The sequence below is a fragment of the Bos taurus genome, chromosome 13, assembly GCF_002263795.3.
Source record: "Bos taurus isolate L1 Dominette 01449 registration number 42190680 breed Hereford chromosome 13, ARS-UCD2.0, whole genome shotgun sequence".
Lineage (NCBI taxonomy): Eukaryota > Metazoa > Chordata > Mammalia > Artiodactyla > Bovidae > Bos > Bos taurus.
In genome coordinates, this window is record NC_037340.1 from 18194136 (window position 1) to 18213609 (window position 19474).

The following is a 19474-nucleotide window of genomic DNA, read 5'->3' on the forward strand; positions in this document are numbered from 1 at the left end:
AGCATGTCTGCAAGGTATCAGACAACCCAGTATTGTAAGCATGTGGGTTACATCAATGACTAAAGAGTTCTAGAACTTACATGCTAAAGTAAGTAGAAATAATTATGGTTACAGTTGTATATATGTACAAAAAGGGGCTTCGCAAGCGGTGCAGTGGTAAAAGTCTATATACAATGCACTATAGCTGACATGCAATAAAGAAAAATGGTGGTGCACAGAAGGCATGTTAGGTTTGCTGATGGGATGACAAGAGGGGTGTCTGGGAAGGATTCACTGAAAAGTGAGGCCTGAATTGAGACTGAACGTGGTGAGGAAGCTAGCCAAGAGCACACATGGAGTAGAGAACTCCAGGCAGAGTGACAGAGGTCCTGGGGCAACTGCATGTCTGATGTGTTCAAGAAACAGCACTGAAGGGGCCAGTGTGGCTGCAAAGAGCAAGTGACTGAGGCAGGTAGGAAGACTGCAAAGGACCCTGGGGTCCCCTGGAAGGCCTGCGTTGTCAAATTCACTGTAAGGCTTTTATTCTATGTGACAGAAGGAGTCACTGCAGTTTTCTGAGCAGAGGAGTGATGTGTTAAAGTTCTCAGAAGGATCTCAGTGCAGCAGCAGTGCTGAAAACAGACTGCGGTGGGTAAGCCTGGAGAGAGGCAGGGAGACCAGTCGGGCTCATTACATGGCAACAGCAGGAGAGGTTTTAAAGTGGTCGGATTCTGCACCAGGTCTTGGTTGTGGCACATGGAACCTTTGATCTTCATTGTTGTATGTGGGATCTGGTTCCCTGGCGACTGATCAAACCTGATCCCTTGCACTGGGAGTCTTAGCCACTGGACCACTAGGGGAATCCCTCTGGATGTGCTTTGAAGGCAGAGAGTCATGCCTTCCTAGCAGATCGAACAGGAGATGAGGAAGTGATAGGGTGGTCCAGGATGACAGCTAGTCCCTGGATGAAGTGGCTCTCAATCATTTTAAGATTTCAGTTTGTCAACCCAAACTGACATGCCAGGTGCAGGTATTATAATTATCCTGATTTATTTGGCCTCACTGAATTTTAAATTCTCTTTAGTCTGTTCCTCCTCTTCTTCCATAAAAAATGATCCAATCAGTTAAGACCAGTTGTTACAGATGGAAGAAGAGAAACCACAGACATGACCCAGTGACCCACAGCCTACCCAAAGCGGCAACCCCAGCCTAGTTATTATCTGATGGCTAGTCAAGCAATACTGGAAAGTTTCCACTCGTAATTTAATGGCTCCATGGCTTTGGGCAAGTCATTTCTCCTCTCTGCCTTGTATCTGGTCGTAAAGTAAGGATGATATTGTCCCCAGGGTTACTGTGACTAAATGTTACTAAATGAATGAATTACTAAATGAAATAAATGTTACTGTCACTAAATGTGACTAAATGTTACTAAATGAATGAGCTGATGTCAAGCAACATGTAAGTGCTGTACTTTATTATCACTGTTGCTAAGTGTTTTTGTTACTTCTTAATCTCAAATAACTTTATCAAAAGTAGCATCTATTTCAGTTCAGTCCCTCAGTCCGGCTGACTCTTTGCCACCCCATGAACTGCAGCACACCAGGCCTCCCTGTCCATCACCAACTCCTGGAGTTCACCCAAACTCATGTCCATCGAGTCAGTGATGCCATCCAGCCATCTCATCCTCTGTCGTCCCCTTCTCCTCCTGCCCCCAAACCCTCCCAGCATCAGAGTCTTTTCCAATGAGTCAACTCTTTGCATGAGGTGGCCAAAGTATTGGAGTTTCAGCTTTAGCATCAGTCCTTCTAAAGAACACCCAGGAGTGATCTCCTTTAGAGTGGACTGTTTGATCTCCTTGCAGTCCAAGGGACTCTCAAACATTTACTTAGTGACATTTATTTCATTTAGTAACTCATTCTCTTACCTAATGAGTCTAACATAAATTTCTAAGACAGGAATAACCTAACATTGGGTGTCAACTGCTCAATCATGTTCGACTCTTTGCAACCCCATGGACTGTCCTCTAGGCTCCTCTGTCCATGGGATTCTCCAGGCAAGAATACTGGAGTGGGTAGCCATTCCCTCCTACAGGGGATAGCGTACACTAAAAATAAAAGGAGACAAGTTCCCTTTGGGCATCATAGAAGCCTAATACAATCACTGAAATTCTACGGACAAACATAACCTGCCGTATTTGGGTGTGGAAAATATGAACCTAGTATCCTTGGTGCTCTAAAGAAACTAACCTAACCAAGCTCTATGAATTTCTCTGACTCTTCCAAGTCTAACTATCTGGAAGGTCTTTCAGGACAGAAGAAATACGGTACTTAGGCACTTCAGCTTTTGTTATGTACTAAAATTAAGAACTCTTGAGACACAGTTTTTAAAAGTTTAATCGTCTAACAATCAGAAGTTAAAATACAAATATATATACACACACCTATACACTACAACTTAAATCTATTCTCTTCTGCCAGCTTCTGACACAATGAGTTCCCATGGAAAATGCGTCCGAACAACAATGACAATTCCAAGACTCATCCCAGCCAGTGATTTTCAAACCAGCAGCAACTCAGAATCACCTGGAGAGCTTTACGCATACTCATGCCAAAGCCCAGTCCTAGATTTCTGGTCTAACTGAAATCATTGAGAACAGCTGAATAGGTAAATACTACAAGTATTATTGACTGAATGTGGTAGACAGAGAGAACACTATTTAAATAGTGAACGAGGACTTCTAGGTTTAAATTAGCATCATAACCAGTGGGTTCTGGGGCGAGAAGACATTACAGCCCAGATGAGAAATCCTCTTAACCTGCTCTGCTAGTCTCTCAAACCAAAGCTCCAAAAGAAGAACTAATGATCTTCCAAATGTTTCCTCAAAAACAAATGATGACCAAAACTTAAGACTCCTTCCAAATGAAAGAACACACAACATCATTCTACATTTTTCTGGCAAAATCCTTCTACACCTTATTGCCAAATAGCTGATTACAGTTACTTTTATTTTCCCCTTTCCTTATTATAGTCATAACAGCACGCAGCCTGGGTCTAAGAAACGTGAGTCTTCCTTTTCTTTGTATTACTTTAATCCATTATTTAAAACAATGTCTCTACCCAATATTAGGGCACAACACAAGGGAGAAGTTATTTCCAATGTTCCAACAATGTATATGAGTAACGATATTCTACAACAAAGTCATTCATTCCTTTATAATACCAGTTATTCAGTCTTTATTACATTCTGGACACTTCTTTCAGGTGCTTGGGACCACAGACGTGATCAGGACAAGTGGGACTTAATATCTTTCTGCTGTGCATGTGTGCTAAGTCGCGTCATTCATGTCCCACTCTTTTCGATCCCATGGACGACAGCCCACTATGTTCCTCTGTCCATGGGATTTCCCAGGCAAGAATACTGGAGTCAGTTGTCATTTCCTTCTCCAGGGGATCTTCCCCACCCAGGGATTCTTTACCACCGAGCTACCAGGGAGGGCTTCCCAGGTGGCGCTGCTGCTGCTAAGTCACTTCAGTCGTGTCCAACTCTGTGCGACCCCATAGACAGCAGGTAAAGAACCCGACTGCCAATGCAGGAGACTCAAGAAATGCAGGTTTGCGCCCTGGGTCAGGAAAATCCCCGGGAGAAGGAAATGGTAACCCACTCCAAATATTCTTGCCTGGACAATCCCATGGACAGAGGAGCCTGGCTGGCTACACTCCATGGGGTCAAAAAGAGTCAGCCAGGACTGAAGCGACTTAGCACCCATGCACCCAGACCACCAGGGAAGCCCAGGCTAACATAATGGAAGTTAAAATAACACCATTAGAAATGTCATACTGAACCCTAACTTACTGTCTACTATAAACCAGATATTAGTCTCTCTTTACATAGGGTACCCATTTAATAAAGTTGTTCTAAATAGATGAATTTACTATTTACAAGAAATTAAATGACGCCAAACAATGAAAAAATTCTTCCCCGTGGCAGAGTTTAAATTTGGCTTTGCATACTAGATGGAATGCGCCATTCTAAAAGTGACAAGAATGAATTATGACAGAGTTGTGCCAATTCATTCACACAAGAAATTTTTTTCAAATTAGTTCAACCACATCAACTGTGAAAAGAATCCGTGGTTTAAAAAAAGTCAAGATTTCATAAAAATATATTTCCAATTTCAAATTTTTTTAAGTTGAAAATTACATAAATTGTTTGATGCATAAACTACCCATTTATTAGATACTAAATCACATAAGCTTATTGATAAAACAGTACTAATAAAATACTGTAAGACCAATAAAATAAACAATCATTACTAGGAGCAGCGATCAGTCTTTTAACTTCCTTTACAAATCCTAGTCCAGAAGTCATTGAAATCACTCAGAAATTCACAGGACTGTAATTCAACCTCAAGCAAAAACAAGAGGACTTATTCCAAAGCTGTCTGCAAATCACTGCGACAATACTGTAAAGAAAAAAAAATGTTAAAGAATTCAGGTGACGTTATTTGACTGCAATCTCTCAACATTCCCCCACCCAAAATCCTTTTGCGAGAGGGCTGTGGGGGGTTTTTTTTTGTTTTTTTAAAGAAATGGGGTCACGGCCAGCAAGTGGGCTCAATTCGCGAGTTTCCGGGGAGCCGGCCCAGGCGTTCAGTCCTCGGCCGTGCCCAGGGTCCCCATCTCCTTCGCCTCTCGGGATACAAACAGGCTCACCCTTTCGCGCGCAACTCGACAGGCAGCTCCGCCGGACAGACAGCCGGAGCCCGGCCTGGACCCCGCCCCGGCCCGCTCTTCGGGGCGAAGACCCCGGTCCGCTCGCGGTAACCGGTCGAGAGCAACGGCCGCCGGGCGGGGCGCGGGGCGCGGGGTGCGGGGCGCGCGCGCAGGAGGCTCGGGGCGTCGGAGGAATCAGAGGGACCCCCGCCCGCCCGCCTCACCGTCGATGTTCTCCCGGTCGCTGATGTGCTGCAGGTTGCAGCCCGTGTCCTCGCGGCTCAGGTCGGCGTCGGGCCGGCAGGACTCCAGCCGCGAGTGGGCATTCCTGCGGAGCTTGGGGCTGGACGACACGCAGCACGAGGCGGTGTTCCCCATGGCTGGCGCCCCGGCCCCGGCGCGGCCCCGGGTCAGCAGCGGCGGCGGCGGCGCGGCCTCGCCATGGGCGGCCCGGCTCCCCTCGCCCGGCCCGGCGGCCTGTCCGCGGCGGAGGAGCGCCCGCGCCCGCGCGACTGCGGCCGCCCGGCCCGGCTCACCCCGCCGCCGCCATGGCGGGCGCCGCACAACCGCCTCCGCTTCCCGATCGGCCCGGCTCTGCGCCGGCGGCCGCAAGCGGTTCCGGTTCAGGGGGCGCGGCCGTTCGGGATGCGGAGACGCGGGGGCGAAAGCAGGCGGCGGGGACGCGAGAGGCCGTGGGCGACGGGAACGCGGGCGGCGGGAACGCGGGCGGCGGGGAGGCGCGGCGCTGGGCCCGGGCGTGGGCGGCCCGGGGGACGCTGGGGCCCGGCCCCGCCCTCCGCGCCCTCCGCGCCCTCCGCGCCCCCCGGCGCCCCGCCCACCCGCGGGCCCGGTCCCGCCCCGCGCCCCGCCCACCCGCGGGCCGCCCCGCCCACCCGGCCTCGCCCCGCCCACCCGGCCTCGCCCCGCCCACCCGGCCTCGCCCCGCCCTCTGCCCTGGAAGCGGATGCGGAGGAGGGGGCGGCCTTCCGCCCGCTCGCGCCGGCGGTGCAGTGGTGTCGCGAGGAACCGGCGCAGGGAAGAGAGGTGCGTGCGGCGCCTGGGCCACTGGCAGCGGCGGATGGGAGTCGGGGTGGAGGGTGGGAATTTTTTTTTTTTTCTCCTTTAAACTCTCAGAGGTCAGAGTTAATGGGCAGGGTTGGGGCGCTCTCCCGTCCTCAGCCGCCCGTCGTCAGCCCAGAATGTACCTTGGGCCGGGGCCGCGCCGCGCTCTCAGCAGGTTTATCGTCAGGTGCGCCAGGCTCTCCTGTTCACCCCACCACGCAGTCGGCTGTGGGTGCGAGAACTTTGCAGGGTGGTCCCCATCCTGCCACACACACACAAACTGCCGGGTGGTCCGCATACACACACACACACACACACTCTGCAGGGTGGTCCCCATCTTGCCACACACACACAAACTGCCGGGTGGTCCGCATACACACACACACACACACACACACACACACACACACACACACACTCTGCAGGGTGGTCCCCATCTTGCCACACACACACAAACTGCCGGGTGGTCCGCATCCACACACACACACACACACACACACACACACCCACACCCACACTGCAGGGTGGTCCCCATCCTCACACACACACACACTGCAGGGTGGTCCCCATCCTCACACACACACACACACACACACACACACACACTGCAGGGTGGTCCCCTCGCCTCTCGGAAGGACAAAATAAGGCAGCTGAAACAACCCATCCCCCCCTTTCCAAATGGCCGGGGAAGGCATCCTGAGACCGGGGACAGAATGCTTTAGCGGGTGGAACCTGGCGTGACCCCATTCTCCATACAAGGAAACTGAGGCCCAGAAACACGACGTGTCCACGCAGGTGCTAACTGGTAACAAAAGGGAGCAAATGCTCGGCATCCGCAATGTGTACAGCTTGCCAGAGGCACTGTAAACATGGTATTGTCTAATTCTGGACGAGTTTATTCTTTTTTAAACTTGTGCTTTCCCTTCTGTCTTTTTGTTACTCCGTATTTTAAAAGCTCCATGTCTGAAGTGTATTGTTGCCGTTTATTGGAATAAGTGGTCGGTGTCCTTGTTCTGACTTGCCCGGCTGTGCTGTCCCCAGCCCACCCGCGTCTCTAACGCGACTGTACTAACTGGGGATTAATGGGCGGCCAAACGTAAAATGATTTACACCCCCTCCCCTTTACCTGTGAGTTTGCAGCTGGTGTCATCTCATCTCTCATTCTTTTTTGTATATGCCTGAGTGGCCTCGTCCCCGCCTCAGAAGAAATTTGCTAAATAAACTGGGAGTTAGTATACTCTTAGAACCAGGTAAGAGCCAAGAAGACAGAAAATCAGAACAGAGAATGCATTTGTTAGTAGCCCCAGATGCCCCACCCATTAGTCATGAAAATATTCCCCAAGAAATTAGGGAACAGGTGGATCCTGTGGTTTGGAACTATATCTGTTCCAGAAAAGGCAAAGCTTGTTCCCTGGATGGAGATAGAGGTCAAGCCTGTGGGAAGATACCCCTGGTAGAGGCACTATCTTTTAAAGCCTGAGACCTTGTCAGGGAGGAGGGGTCGCAGATCAAACTGCTGCTTTGCTCACCAAATTCCTAAAACACAGGCCCACTGACCCCAGTCAGTCCTATTACAGCACTCGAATTCTCCCATCCAAAAAGCCTCACAGGGATATGTTTTGGCCCCGGTTTGTACAAGACTTATGGGTCATCCACCCCATTCACCCGTTAGTGCCAAACCCATACATACACCCAACTCACCTAAATGCCAGGGGTGCTCAGTACTTCTCTCTCCTAGACCTCAAGGATGCATGTTCTTTGTCCCCCTTCATCCAGACTCTCACACCTTTCTGCCTTTGAATGGAGGGAACTTGATACCCTGGAAGCACTTGGACAGTGCTTCCCTGGGGCTTTCTCTAGAGCCCCCATCTCTTTGGAAATGCATTAGCAAAAGAACTGATGGAACTGGGCCTGTAATGTGGAAGGCTGTGTTCCAGTATGTTGATGACCTATTAATTGTTGTTCAGTCACTAAATCATGTCCGACTCTTTGTGTCCCCATGGACTGCAGCACACCAGGCTCCCTGTCCTTCACTGTCTCCCAGAGTTTGCTGAAACTCATGTCTGACCATTAATAAGTTGTGAGATAAGGCAAGATTCAGATCAGAATACTGTTAAGGTCCCAAGTTTCCTGGCAGAAAGGGGATATAAAGTCTCCTCAACAAAGCCTGATCTTTTACAACAGGTTCAATGTTTAGGGTTTGTTTTGACCCCCTGGCCATAGATCAGAAAACAGCAGTTCGTGCATTACCACCTCCAGCCACAGAGAGACAACTCCGAGGCTTTCTCGGAATGTCTGGGTTCTGCCGTATCTGGATTCCAAGCATGGCCTTATGTATGAAGCTCTGAAGGGAGAAAGGGAACCCTTTCAGTGGAGTAGGGAGCACCAATAGCACTTTGAGACTCAAGACTGAGTTGAGCAAAACACCAGCACTGGGGCTTCCAAATTTAGACAAACCCTTCACCCTATCCATGAGAGGGCAGGGATAGCACTAGGAGTCCTGACCCCAAAATTGGGAGCAGATCAACGGCCAGTGGCTTACTTCTCAGAACAGTTCTACTCAGTAGCCTTGGGATGCCCCAGCTGCCTTCAGGCGTTAGCAGCATGGCCCTACTGGTCAGTGAGGCTTGCAAGCTCACCCTGGGACAACATCTAGATAAATTAACCCTTCATCAGGTGCAATCTGTGTTAGAAGCCAAAGGATACCATTGGTGAACCAGAGGGAGGTTAGCAAAATACCAGGTTCTTCTAATGGATGCCCCTGATATTACTTTAAAGGTGTGCCAAGCCTTAAACCCAGCACTTCTCCCAGCTATTGAAAATGGAAATTTATTGCATCAGTGTACAGAGACAGTAAAACAAACTTATTCTGTCAGATCCAGTCTTCTGGATGAACCTCATGACAACCCTGAGGCTGAACGGTTCATTGACAGGAGTAGTTTATAGAGATGGGAATCCAAATGGCAGGCTGCTATAGTTAGGGCTTCCCTGGTGGCTCAGATGGTAAAGAATCCACCTGCAATACTGGAGACCTGGGTTCAATCCCTGGGTTGGGAAGATCCCCTGGAGGAAGGCAAGACAACCCACTCTAGTATTCTTGCCTAGATATCCCCATGGACAGAGGAGCCTGGCAGGCTACAGTCCATGTGGTCGTCATGGGTCGGACACGACTTTGAGACTAAGCACAGCACACATAGTTAGCTTATATAAAATCAGCGAAGCCAAGGCCCCACCACCCAGACTTCAGCCCAGAAAAATATTTTTACTGATTCTAAATATGGATTCCATATGATATGTACATGCTCATGCTGCCATTTGGAGAGAGACAGGAATGTTAACTGCTAGAGATTCTGCCATCAAACATGAAGATTTAATCTTAGCTCTTTTAGAAGCAGTGCAGTTCCTGACCCAGGCGCCAGTAATTCCCTGTAAGGGCCTTCGGAAGGACAGGTCTTTTATAACCCAAAGAAAGAACAAAGCTGAGCAAGTCCCTAAACACACAGTGCAGGTGCAGAGCATCACCAAATCATGGCCCTAGTGATTGTCTCCCCACCCTGAATGGCCTGCCTTCCCCAGTATTCCCCACAGGAACAAGAGGATGCTGAAAAATGGAGCTATAAGAAGGCTGGAACAAGCTGGTATAGAAAGGATGACAACTTTCTTATCCCTGGAGCCTAACAATGAAGGTTCATTAGGGTTCATATGATGCCACCACCTATGGGAGGAGTGCACTATGGGACTTGATACTAAGGACTTTTTCAGGAAAGGGGCTTAAAGGAACAATAAAACAAGTGACCCTTGTTTGTGATTTGTATCCCCGTAATAATCTGCAAGGCCATGCAATCCCTGGTTCGTTACTCAAGCCAGTTCAACACCAATGGATAGACCTGGGGGAAGACTGGCAATTGAACTTCACCCAGATCCCCCCACAGTCAGGATAAAAGTATCTTCCTGTGTCCATCAATACTTTTGCAGGATGGTTGGAAGTCTTCCCCATTCAATCTGAAAAGGCCACTGAAGTCTGTGAGTCTTTCTTAAAGGAGACAGACAGTTGCTTGGTTTAGACTTCTAAAATCCCTCCAGAGCCATAATGGGCCCTCCTTCATAGCAAAGGAAGGCCTAACGAACACCTTGGGGATTAGCTATAATCTACACACCTCTTGGCACCTCCAATCTTCAGGAAAAAGTAGGGGAAAATGAACCATACGTTAAAGAAAACCTTAACAAAACTTTGCCAAGAGACTCATGAGCCCTGGTTCCTCTTGCACTCCTTGGGGTACACATTGCTTGGGGTACACACAGGGTATCCTGAAGTTTAGCCTATTTGACATGACCTAGCAGAGGCCCGCCCTTACCACTGGTGTGAGGAATTGAGCCAGTGCCTACAAATGTACTGTTAACCTGGAACAGGATCACGAAGCAGCCTTGGCTAGTGCCAACAAGGCACCACCAGCGCCCACTAGGGATACAACAGAGGGGCAGCTTCTTTATGACTTAAGTTTGGGGACCAAGTTCTTAAAACTTGGAAGGAGGGAATCCCCTGAAGATCAGCTACCAAAATGGAAGGGCCTCTAAGGAGTAACTTTAGCTACCCTCACTGCCAGTGAACTACAAGGAATACCTAGTTAGTTACATTTAACTAGATTAAATCTCTTGCCTCCAAAAACCCCACAGGCTACAACGGAAGAACACACCTGTGAGCCAGTTGAAGACCTGAGATTCTTATGCAGAAGAAAAGCACCACCAACTGATGAGTAAAAAGTGATGCATTAGGCTGGACTTCTGGTTGCTAATTTTGTCATTGCATTTTCGGTCACATATTCCTGGTTTGCTCAGCCACCCCCCCCCAGATAAGCAGTTTTGGACCCTCAGAGCCTAGAAGACCAGAACCAATGACAGGATGGGAAACATGGACTCTTCTCCTGGCCCTTCTCCTAAGGAGGGGTTGGGGACAAAACAACGAGGAGAGGGGAACCTGGAGAGAGAACTCAGTCGTCAACTTCTCCAGCATTTTGGCCTCAGGAAATAATCTCTCCAGTTGTTGGACCTGTCATCCCCACCCACAAGAGGGGATTCCTCAGCTCCAAATTGTGCCGGTAGATGAGGATGTCAATCTCACCCTGACTTCTGAACCGGTTAGGAACACACTGCTTCTAATAGTGGATCTTGAAGATCACGAGGAAATGGGGTGTGTAGAGCTTACAGACCCTTGGAACCAAACGGGTCTCTGGATCAAGCGGCCCTTTCTCTGCACAGGGCAAGGAAAACCCTGTTGCCCCTGCCAGACAGATGCCTGCCTTATTGATGCAGGAAGCTCACTGTCTATTTATCCAATGTCATTTTCCACGTTAAGCTCCTCCTGCACCCCTAACCAGACTCACTGGTGTGTGGACTCATCTCTGCTCTCCCCAGGCACCCAGCCCAACACATCTTGTACGCATTGGAGAGGAACAGCAGCCCCGGCCTGGAGGCTCACCTATCAGACCCCCTCTGCTTTCAGTGATGAGGAGGAAATAGAGGAAAACTCAGAACTAGATGGGGGACTGCTAGAAGGAGGGCCTTTGTCCCCCAGGTGCAGTAATGCCCCTCGTTGGGGTGCCCTTTTACGTCGATGGTTTAATTCTACTTCACCCCGCCAAGCTTGTACCCCTGCCGGATATCTATTCCTCTGTGGTCCACCGCAGAATAAACTACCCTTTGAAGGGAGCCCAAATTCCTCCTTCTCCTGGCCTCTCCGAGCAATGGCCTACCCATGCTTAGACAATGTTCACTTCCGAGGAGAATGCACTTTGGGCCGATTGGGCGCTAAAGGACAAAGCACCACTGCATATAATAATGCCACCTCTCAAAACAGACATAACTGGGCACTCAGACTAGTCCTGGCAGGAATTTGGGCGGCCATAGGTCTGGCTGCCCCTTGAGGGGTTTTGCCTATCACGAAACAATCTTAAACCTCACACAGGCCATAGAAAACCTGGTCTCAAAAAACGGTGATGGGAATTCCCCGGTGGTCCAGTGGTCAGGACTCCATGCTTTCACTGCCAAGGGTGCAGGTTCAGTCCCTGGTCAGGGAGCGAAGATCCTGCAAGATATGCCTGGTGCAGCCAAAAAAACAACTGGTGATGCCTTTAAGGCGTCTCCAAGAGTCCCCAGATCCTTAGCCAATGTTGTGTTTGACAATAACCCTGGATCATCTTCTGGATGAACAAGGGGGTGTCTATGCAGTGATTAACAAAACTTGTAGAACATGCATCAACAACTCAGCGGAAGTTGAAGTAAATACTCAGGAAATTCATGAACAAGTTAAATGGCTATGTGGGTTCAGCTACCCCACTGCCCAAACTATATGGGACTCAGTCAAAGGCTTCATCGTGTTACATTCCTTGGTTCTTGCCTCTCCTGGGCCCTCTAGTGGTAGTAGTTCTTTTGCTATTATTCAGAGCCTGCCTGTTTAATCTTTAGTTAGATTTGTGTCTTCCATGCTTCAACAGTTCCAAGTGAGGCTCCTGATGGCCCAAGGATTTAAACCCATTCCTAGAAGGTGACCCTGGTCCCTGTAGGTCTTTGGAACAGTCAGCGAGGGACTTCTGCACCTCTCAGCTAGGCTAGGGTCTCGGCAGGAAGAAGCTCCAGTAGAAGAGACATTCGGCTCCTTGACCCTTAAGAACAAAGGGTGTAGAACCCCTCAAAGGAAAATGAGATCAGCTGGGATCTTGGGTCATCTGCCAGGACACTTGCCCCTGGACAGCGCCTCCTTGAACAACAGGAAGCTGGCATCCGTAGACTGACCAAGGGGTGAAGCTTCCTTAAACAACATGGTGCTGAAGGCGATAAGTTAACTGCAAGTGATTAAAAACAACCTCCCGCCTATGCAGTAGGCCGATGTTGACCACTACACACCCTTCCCAGTGGCGGTAGTCGGCAAGTCTGCCATTTTGAAGTGCTAATGCAGAAAGCAAAAAACTGCACAATTTATTCATATGGCACTGCCAAGGAGGAGGGACAGACCATCTGAGCCATGCCCCCTGCCTGGACTGCAGATCCATTCTCACCGTCACCCCATGTAAAGACCCAGGGAGCTCTTTGTGAAGGAGCAGATAGGCAAGGACACCTGATCCTTGCCTTTCTTCCCTTGTGCTGCAGTGTGAGCTGCCAAAAAACCTTGTCAGAAATTCTCATCTGGTCTCATGTCAATGTCTGTTGATTAAAGAGTTCAAGGGCCCAGGTCAGTAGTACTGGGAAAATGAGTGACAGCAAAGTGCTAATGCCAAGATGAGGAAGGAAAGTTCTAAAGAACTGCAGTCACATAGAGGTGTGGAGGTAGCAACAGGATGAAATGACTTCTCTTTATTAAGGCAGTTCCGACCCTTTTGCTTCCCAGGCAAGTTTGACTGGAATGTAACTGCAAGTCAGTGAATATTCAGATTTTCAGGGCTGCGGTGCATGGTTACTGTGTGATCTGTTCCAGTTGCTGTTTTGTGATGTGGGTGCTGTGTGAAAGGAAGCATGCAGTCATTCGACCCTATGTGTGCGGCATGTCCACGCAGACACATGAACTTTTTATTTAATCATAACAGTTAACAGATTTATATTAGTGATGTGGGCTGAAGGGCTTACAAGGAGACACAGAATGGCACATAGGAGACAGCATGACTTCTGCAAGCTTTCCGTGCTGAAGGGTCATTGGCAGAAGAGAATGGCATTGTCAACTGAGAACACCATCTGGGGGAGGGCGCAGACATGACCAGGGGGCAAGGCAGCCACAGGCTGTTGCCCAGTGATGGATGGCTGCTGGTCTACAGCGACTTTTGTGCACTACCCGCCCCCATCCCACCTCTTCCTCTAATGTTCCTGCCATATTCCCCTTAGCAATGTGTCTGCAGGGCTTATTCAGAATATGACTTTGGGTCCGCAGGCCTGGAAAGGAAAGATAAGTACGAAGGCCTCATCAGTAATTTTCCAGAGTGCCAACCCCCTCCCACCAAAACATCACACGCACATGAAAATCCTCAAGGCAAAAATGACTCCTGCTTGATACCTGGTGAGGGTTCCAGGAAAGGCCACAGAAGCAGTGTGATGCCAAGATGATGATGAAAGGCATCTCTTACTGAACACCTGGTGCATGCTAAGTTGGTTGTTTATATATATGTATATATACATATATATGTAAAACCAAGCCTATGCTTTTATTCTCCATTTTACAGAGAAATGGTGCCAATATGATGGTGAAAGGTGTCATTTATTGAACTCCTGCTGGATTCTAAGTTTTTTTGTTTGTTTTTACTACCAAGCCTATGCTTCTATCCTCCATTTTACAAATAAAGACACTAATTCTGATCATTAAATCTGTGGAAGGTCACACTACTGAGAAATGGCCAAAGTGGGGATCTTGTCTGCAAGATCACCCTCCTGCCCCACCTCCAGGAATCACTGAACAGGAGCTCAGGAAAGCAGATTGGAATAACGAGAGAGGATTCTGCAGATGTTTTGAGTGGAAAAGAGACACATTCTAGTGAGCCTTGCTTCTCTCCTTTCCTCTTTTTGAAGTGGTTTGGGAGTGACTGCTTAGGATTAGTTCTAGACTTGAAGAGAGGGGAGCCTTGTTATTTCTGTGGAACTCAGCCCTCCCAACCAAAGGCAGCAAGGTTGAGAAGCGTTATTCAGGAAAAACCCATGCCTTTAGCCCAGCATCTCCTGTGATGTAGCCCTTGGAAGTCTGAATGCAGGGGCACTTTCTCACATGGATCTGGCCCAGGCGTGGGGCTGGAGGGGGCGAGGGGAGGTAAGCAGTGCAGCCTGAGACCCTGTCCTTGAACACTCAGCCTTCTTAGAAAGCTTCCAGCTGGATCAGCTAACCCCACCCTGCTCTCAGCATACAGAAGTACTTGGGAATTTTTTTTTCCTTCATCTCCATAATCACTTTTGAAGGTTTTGGTTGTTGTAGAGAAGTAAATATGAAACTTGGGGGGATGGCTTATTACTGCTCTTCAAACTTTTTAACTACAGAAGCTGGATATTTTTAAGCAGAATTTTTAAGGGAATCACAGTATTGAAAACATGAGCAATATCACTGTCAGCTCAAACAATTTATAAATATCTGCTTATATAAAGAAACCACCTCAACTGAATCAGGGAGCCATAATTACACAAACCAGTCATTTGCACAACTCCCTGAATCACCTCCTAGAAGACACAAAACACTGAGCCAAGTTAACCCAGGACGTGGACCTTTGTTCAAAAGAAGGAAAATGGCCCCAAGCTCAGGCTAAATACCTGCTCCGAGTGTGTGTGCTCCACCCACCCGGTGGCCCATTTCCATGGCAGCCGCTGGCGTTTGTAAGGCCGCTGTGGGGTAACCAAGACTCTTTGTTGTGCCACCAGTGCTCTTCTGTCACTTTATTTTCCAGTGACCCCTCCCTCTCCAAAACAGGCCCCTGGAAAATCTACAGGGGAAGTATTGACTCTGATAGCAACTTGACCTGGACCAAGGTAAAATGCTTCATTTATCCGTAGAACATAGCTCCAAGGTTATTTTCTCTACCATTGAGGTGAGTTAGGAAGTAAGGGAGCCCACTCCACCTTGCGATTAATTGTAAGTATACATCCTAAACTGCACTTGTTTGCAGAACATTCTAGAATACTTTAATGCCTTGAACTGTTTGTAATCAACGAGTGGTAACTTAGGTTTAAAGATACAACTAGTGAATAAGGGAACTTAGAGTTGAAAAAGAAAATGTGGCCAAGATTCATTCCCTACCAATCCAGTTAATTTTTTAAAAGCCTTAAATAACATAAGCAATCTCAGTAGTCTTACATTTGAGTGATTTTCTGAAATATTCACTGAAGTGTCAGATGTACATGCAAAAGCCATTGCTTCATTGCCTGTAAAACAGATGAATACCTTCACCTAGATAGAAATCAGGGAGAAGGCAGTGGCACCCCACTCCAGTACTCTTGCCTGGAAAATCCCATGGATGGAGCAGCATGGTAGGCTGCAGTCCATGGGGTCGCTAGGAGTCGGACACGACTGAGCGACTTCACTTTCACTTTCCATTTTCATGCATTGGAGAAGGAAATGGTGACCCACTCCAGTGTTCTTGCCTGGAGAATCCCATGGACAGAGAAGCCTAGTAGGCTGCAGTCCATGGGGTTGCACAGAGTCGGAAACAACTGAAGCGACTTAGTAGTAGATAGAAATCATCAGTCCAGCCAAGGATTATTGGCTAGTATGGAATCTGTACTGAATAGAAGTCTCAGTGCCAGCCACCAAAAATCTAGTGTCTCTAAAAAAGACTTTTCAAAAACCAAGTCACCTTAGTTTCAGGCCACCTCCTAACATTGCTGAGGAAACCAGGGTACTAACCTGCAAGTTTGAGTTTGCTACCCTCCAGGCTTCACAGCCCACATAGTGGGCAGTGTCTTAGAAACAAAAAGCTTTTTTTTTATTAGAAACAAAAGCTTTTTCTAGGAAGGAGAAGATGTTTAGCACTGGAAAATAACAGGACCAAGGCTCACCTGGTGGCAGAAAGCTCCAGGGCAGGGAGTTCCAGTCCCAGTTCAGCTCCTGACATGATGTGACTGAAGAGACGTCGGGCTCACCGCCCAGTTTCCTCACCGTGACCCTAAAATGACAACACAGCCGACTTCACAAAGGGGCCAGGATGTGGGGCAAACAAAGGACAGCAGCACTTTCCCCATTTCAAGATGGGAAAACATTAAAAAAAAATGGGCACGCACAACCTCATTATGTGAGATGTCCCCACACGCCTCTGCCGTTTTAACTATCAGGGCACCGTGTTCAGTCATGTCCAACTGTGCGAGTCCGTGGACTATAGCCCGCCAGGCTCCTCTGCCCGTGGAATTTTCCAGGCAAGAATACTGGAGTGGGTTGCCATTTCCTACTCCAGGGGATCTTCCCAACCCGGGGTCAAACCCGCATCTCCTACATCACCTGCTTTGGCAGGTGGGTTCTTTTACCACTGTGCCACCTGGAAGCCCATTAACCATCAGTGACTTATGTAGTCTCAGTCACAATACCTTCTGTTCGGGTTACTCTGGATTCCCTAATCTTGACTTTGATCTCTGATGGTGAGCCCTGAGTAAGCTTTCCAACAACCATTTCATCTGCCTCCCAGCTCACCGTGCATCTCCAGGACCCCAGGCCTGGCTTGCCCGGGATAAAGGGCACACCTCTCTGACCACCCCCTCTTCCCACGTGCAGCCCACACACTGTAATAATGTCCCTTGTGTATCATAACTAGGTCATGACCCTTCTCAGGCCGTATGTCACCTCCTCACTTCTCTCAGACTCCTAGTGCTCTGTACATAAGACAGTTCAATATACACCCCCAAATGGTAATTATCTGTTAGACCTGTTGTTCTCCAATGGTTTGGAGAATGTTTTCCCAACTCAACGGATTAGTGCTTTCCTTAATTAATAAACATTTCACTACCATACAAACACGGTTACCTGAAAATATCATTCTGGCATAGTGTATGTCCTTATTACATCATGGTTTAAGTTTGAAAAGGCCCCTGTATGATCATTATACATGGAAACAGCAATGTCTCACTGATGTGGCATTATAGGAAGAGGTCCAGACCATTTAAGTAAACTCCTGGGTAAATGAAAAGACCTCCTTAAAGGACCCTTGGAAAAGTTTCACCATTTTTGATAGCACTCTTCGTTTCAGAAATAATATAACCAGACGTTTCAGTACTTACATATTTATCAGTGGCTGTTTTCTAAAATGTGTATAGATGTCTGCCTCCTTGTGAATGGGAAATCAGACATAATTTAAGGTTTTCATTACATTCCAAAGCATCGTTAAGTATACATTATTGAATATTGTAATAATCCAAAGTGCTAGTTTTGCTTCTTAGAATTCTTGTTTCTCAGCCACATGACACTATTATTTCACCTGCTGGTCCCTTCTAATTCACTGCTTCTGATCTACTCCACAGGCTTCCCAGGTGGCTCAGTGGTAGAGAATCCACCTGCCAGTGCAGGAGATATGGGTTTAATCCCTGGGTCAAGGAGATCCCCGGAGGAGGAATGGCAACCCACTCAGTATTCTTGCCCCAGAATCCCATGCACAGAGGAGCCTGGCAGGCTATAGTTCAGAGGGTCGCAAAAGAGTCAGACACAACTAAGTGACCAAATAAGCAATCTACTCCAGACCAGCACACCAGGAAATCAAACTTAGGAGTAAGAAACGTGTTTGTGCACTGCTGGTAGGAATGTAAACTGGTGCAGCTGCTATATAAACTAGTATGGTGGTGGTGGTTTAGTCGCTAAGTTGTGTCCGACTCTTGCAACCTCATGGGCTGTAGCCTGCCAGGCTCCTCTGTCCATGGGATTCTCCAAGCAAGGATACTGGAGTGGGTTGCCATTTTCTTCTCCAGAGGAATTCCCCCAACATAAAAATAAAATTATTGTGTGATTCAGCAATCCCACTTCTGAGTGTACTCCCCCCAAAAATTTGAAGGCAGGGTTTCAAAAAGATTTTTGTACATTCCTGTTCACAGCAGCAGCATCTACAGTAGCCAAAAGGTGGAAGCAACCTAAGGGTCCATCGACAAATGAGTGGATAAACAAAATGTGGTGTGGAAAATGGAATATTTTCCAGCCTTACAAAGGCTGAATTTCCCCTTGAGAATCCCTATGTTGTCCTGGGCCTGGTGAGTTTACTTCCCTCTCAGGCTTTCCCTGCCAGGCCATGACCTCTGCATGTCATGACTGACAGCTCACCCTGGTCCCTCCCTCTCTCAGTTCCTAGGAGGGTCAAAAGAAGAGAAAGGAAATTGAGTAGGGGGAGATGGGGTACAAGGGAAAACCATCTTGAGGGGACTAGCAGGGGAGACCTAACAGCCCCTCATCCCCTCTTTTGTGCTAGGCAGTGGGCACATGAACAGGTATATATTATGACCCAATCTTACAAATGAGGGAAATTGAGGCCTGTTTCCAAAAGGTGAAATTAAGAGAAATAAGGGCACTGCTGTGAGTTCATTATTCTCAGATTAAATCTTCGCTAATTTTTCTCAGGGAGCAGCAGGTGGAGGGGGGGGCTGTTAAAAAAAGGAAGAAAGGAAATTCTGACATATGCTATATATGAACCAACCTGGACATTGTGCCAAGTGAAATAAGCCAGTCACAAAAAGACACATATTTTAAGATTCCACTTATATATGTGAGGCACCTGGGAAATCAAATCATAGATAAAGTGGAAGCACAGAGTCCTAACCTTAGGACCACCAGGAATTCACATTATGATTAAAATTTTAATTTTTATCTCTCATCAACATCTGAGTGTATCTGCTTAGTTTTTTTTTTTTCTGTTACAGATTAAGGAATGGAATGGGAGAGACTGAATGTACAGAAACCCAATGGCCAGACCATCAGAGCAATAGGTTGACCCATGACCTGCAGCCACCTACCCCAGAGACCAACCGCTTATCCATAGTAACCAGCCCAAGAAGCCAGCCTCCTTGAAATCAAACTTAGAGGAAGCAAGATTGCTGTCTCTAGCAACAAGCCAGGAAGCTAAATAGTAACTTCTGTAACAATTGGCCTCAGATGGCTAGGGCTTGATGAATAACGGACACACCTTCCTAATTTTGCCCCTGCTTCCAACTTAAAGCCAGCCAGAGGGAGTCAAATCTGACCCCCAACCAATCACGTAAGATCCCTGGTTCTAGGTTATCCACCCTCAGCTGCCCC

At 47.9% G+C, this 19474-nt stretch overlaps 2 protein-coding genes across 5 annotated transcripts in view; one reads left to right on the top strand and one right to left on the bottom strand.

Annotated features, from left to right (window-relative positions):
- The window catches only part of CCNY (cyclin Y), a 120476-nt gene extending 104886 nt beyond the window's left edge, over window positions 1–15590 (bottom strand). Inside the window, exons 1-2 of one of the 4 annotated variants that reach the window (XM_025000802.2) lie at window positions 4917–5002; window positions 4294–4442 (exon numbers count right to left, since the gene is read on the bottom strand). In XM_025000802.2, the coding sequence (XP_024856570.1) occupies window positions 4294–4348 (55 nt within the window). In that variant the 5' untranslated portion in view covers window positions 4349–4442; window positions 4917–5002. Of the gene's footprint in view, window positions 1–4293; window positions 4443–4692; window positions 4814–4916; window positions 5289–15568 lie in introns of those variants that run through there. The other 3 variants (XM_059892748.1, XM_005214274.3, XM_025000804.1) reach the window with 3 other exon arrangements.
- On the top strand, window positions 10433–12978 carry LOC107133032 (endogenous retrovirus group V member 1 Env polyprotein). The gene has a single exon (XM_025001350.2). It carries the CDS (start codon window positions 10647–10649, stop codon window positions 11673–11675), a length of 1029 nt encoding a protein of 342 aa, XP_024857118.1. The 5' UTR covers window positions 10433–10646; the 3' UTR covers window positions 11676–12978.
- Window positions 15591–19474: the final 3884 nt, after the last annotated feature.

Excerpts from the sequence above, each read along its gene's own strand:
- LOC107133032 (XM_025001350.2), top strand. The coding sequence starts at position 10,647 with ATGACAGGATGGGAAACATGGACTCTTCTCCTGGCCCTTCTCCTAAGG.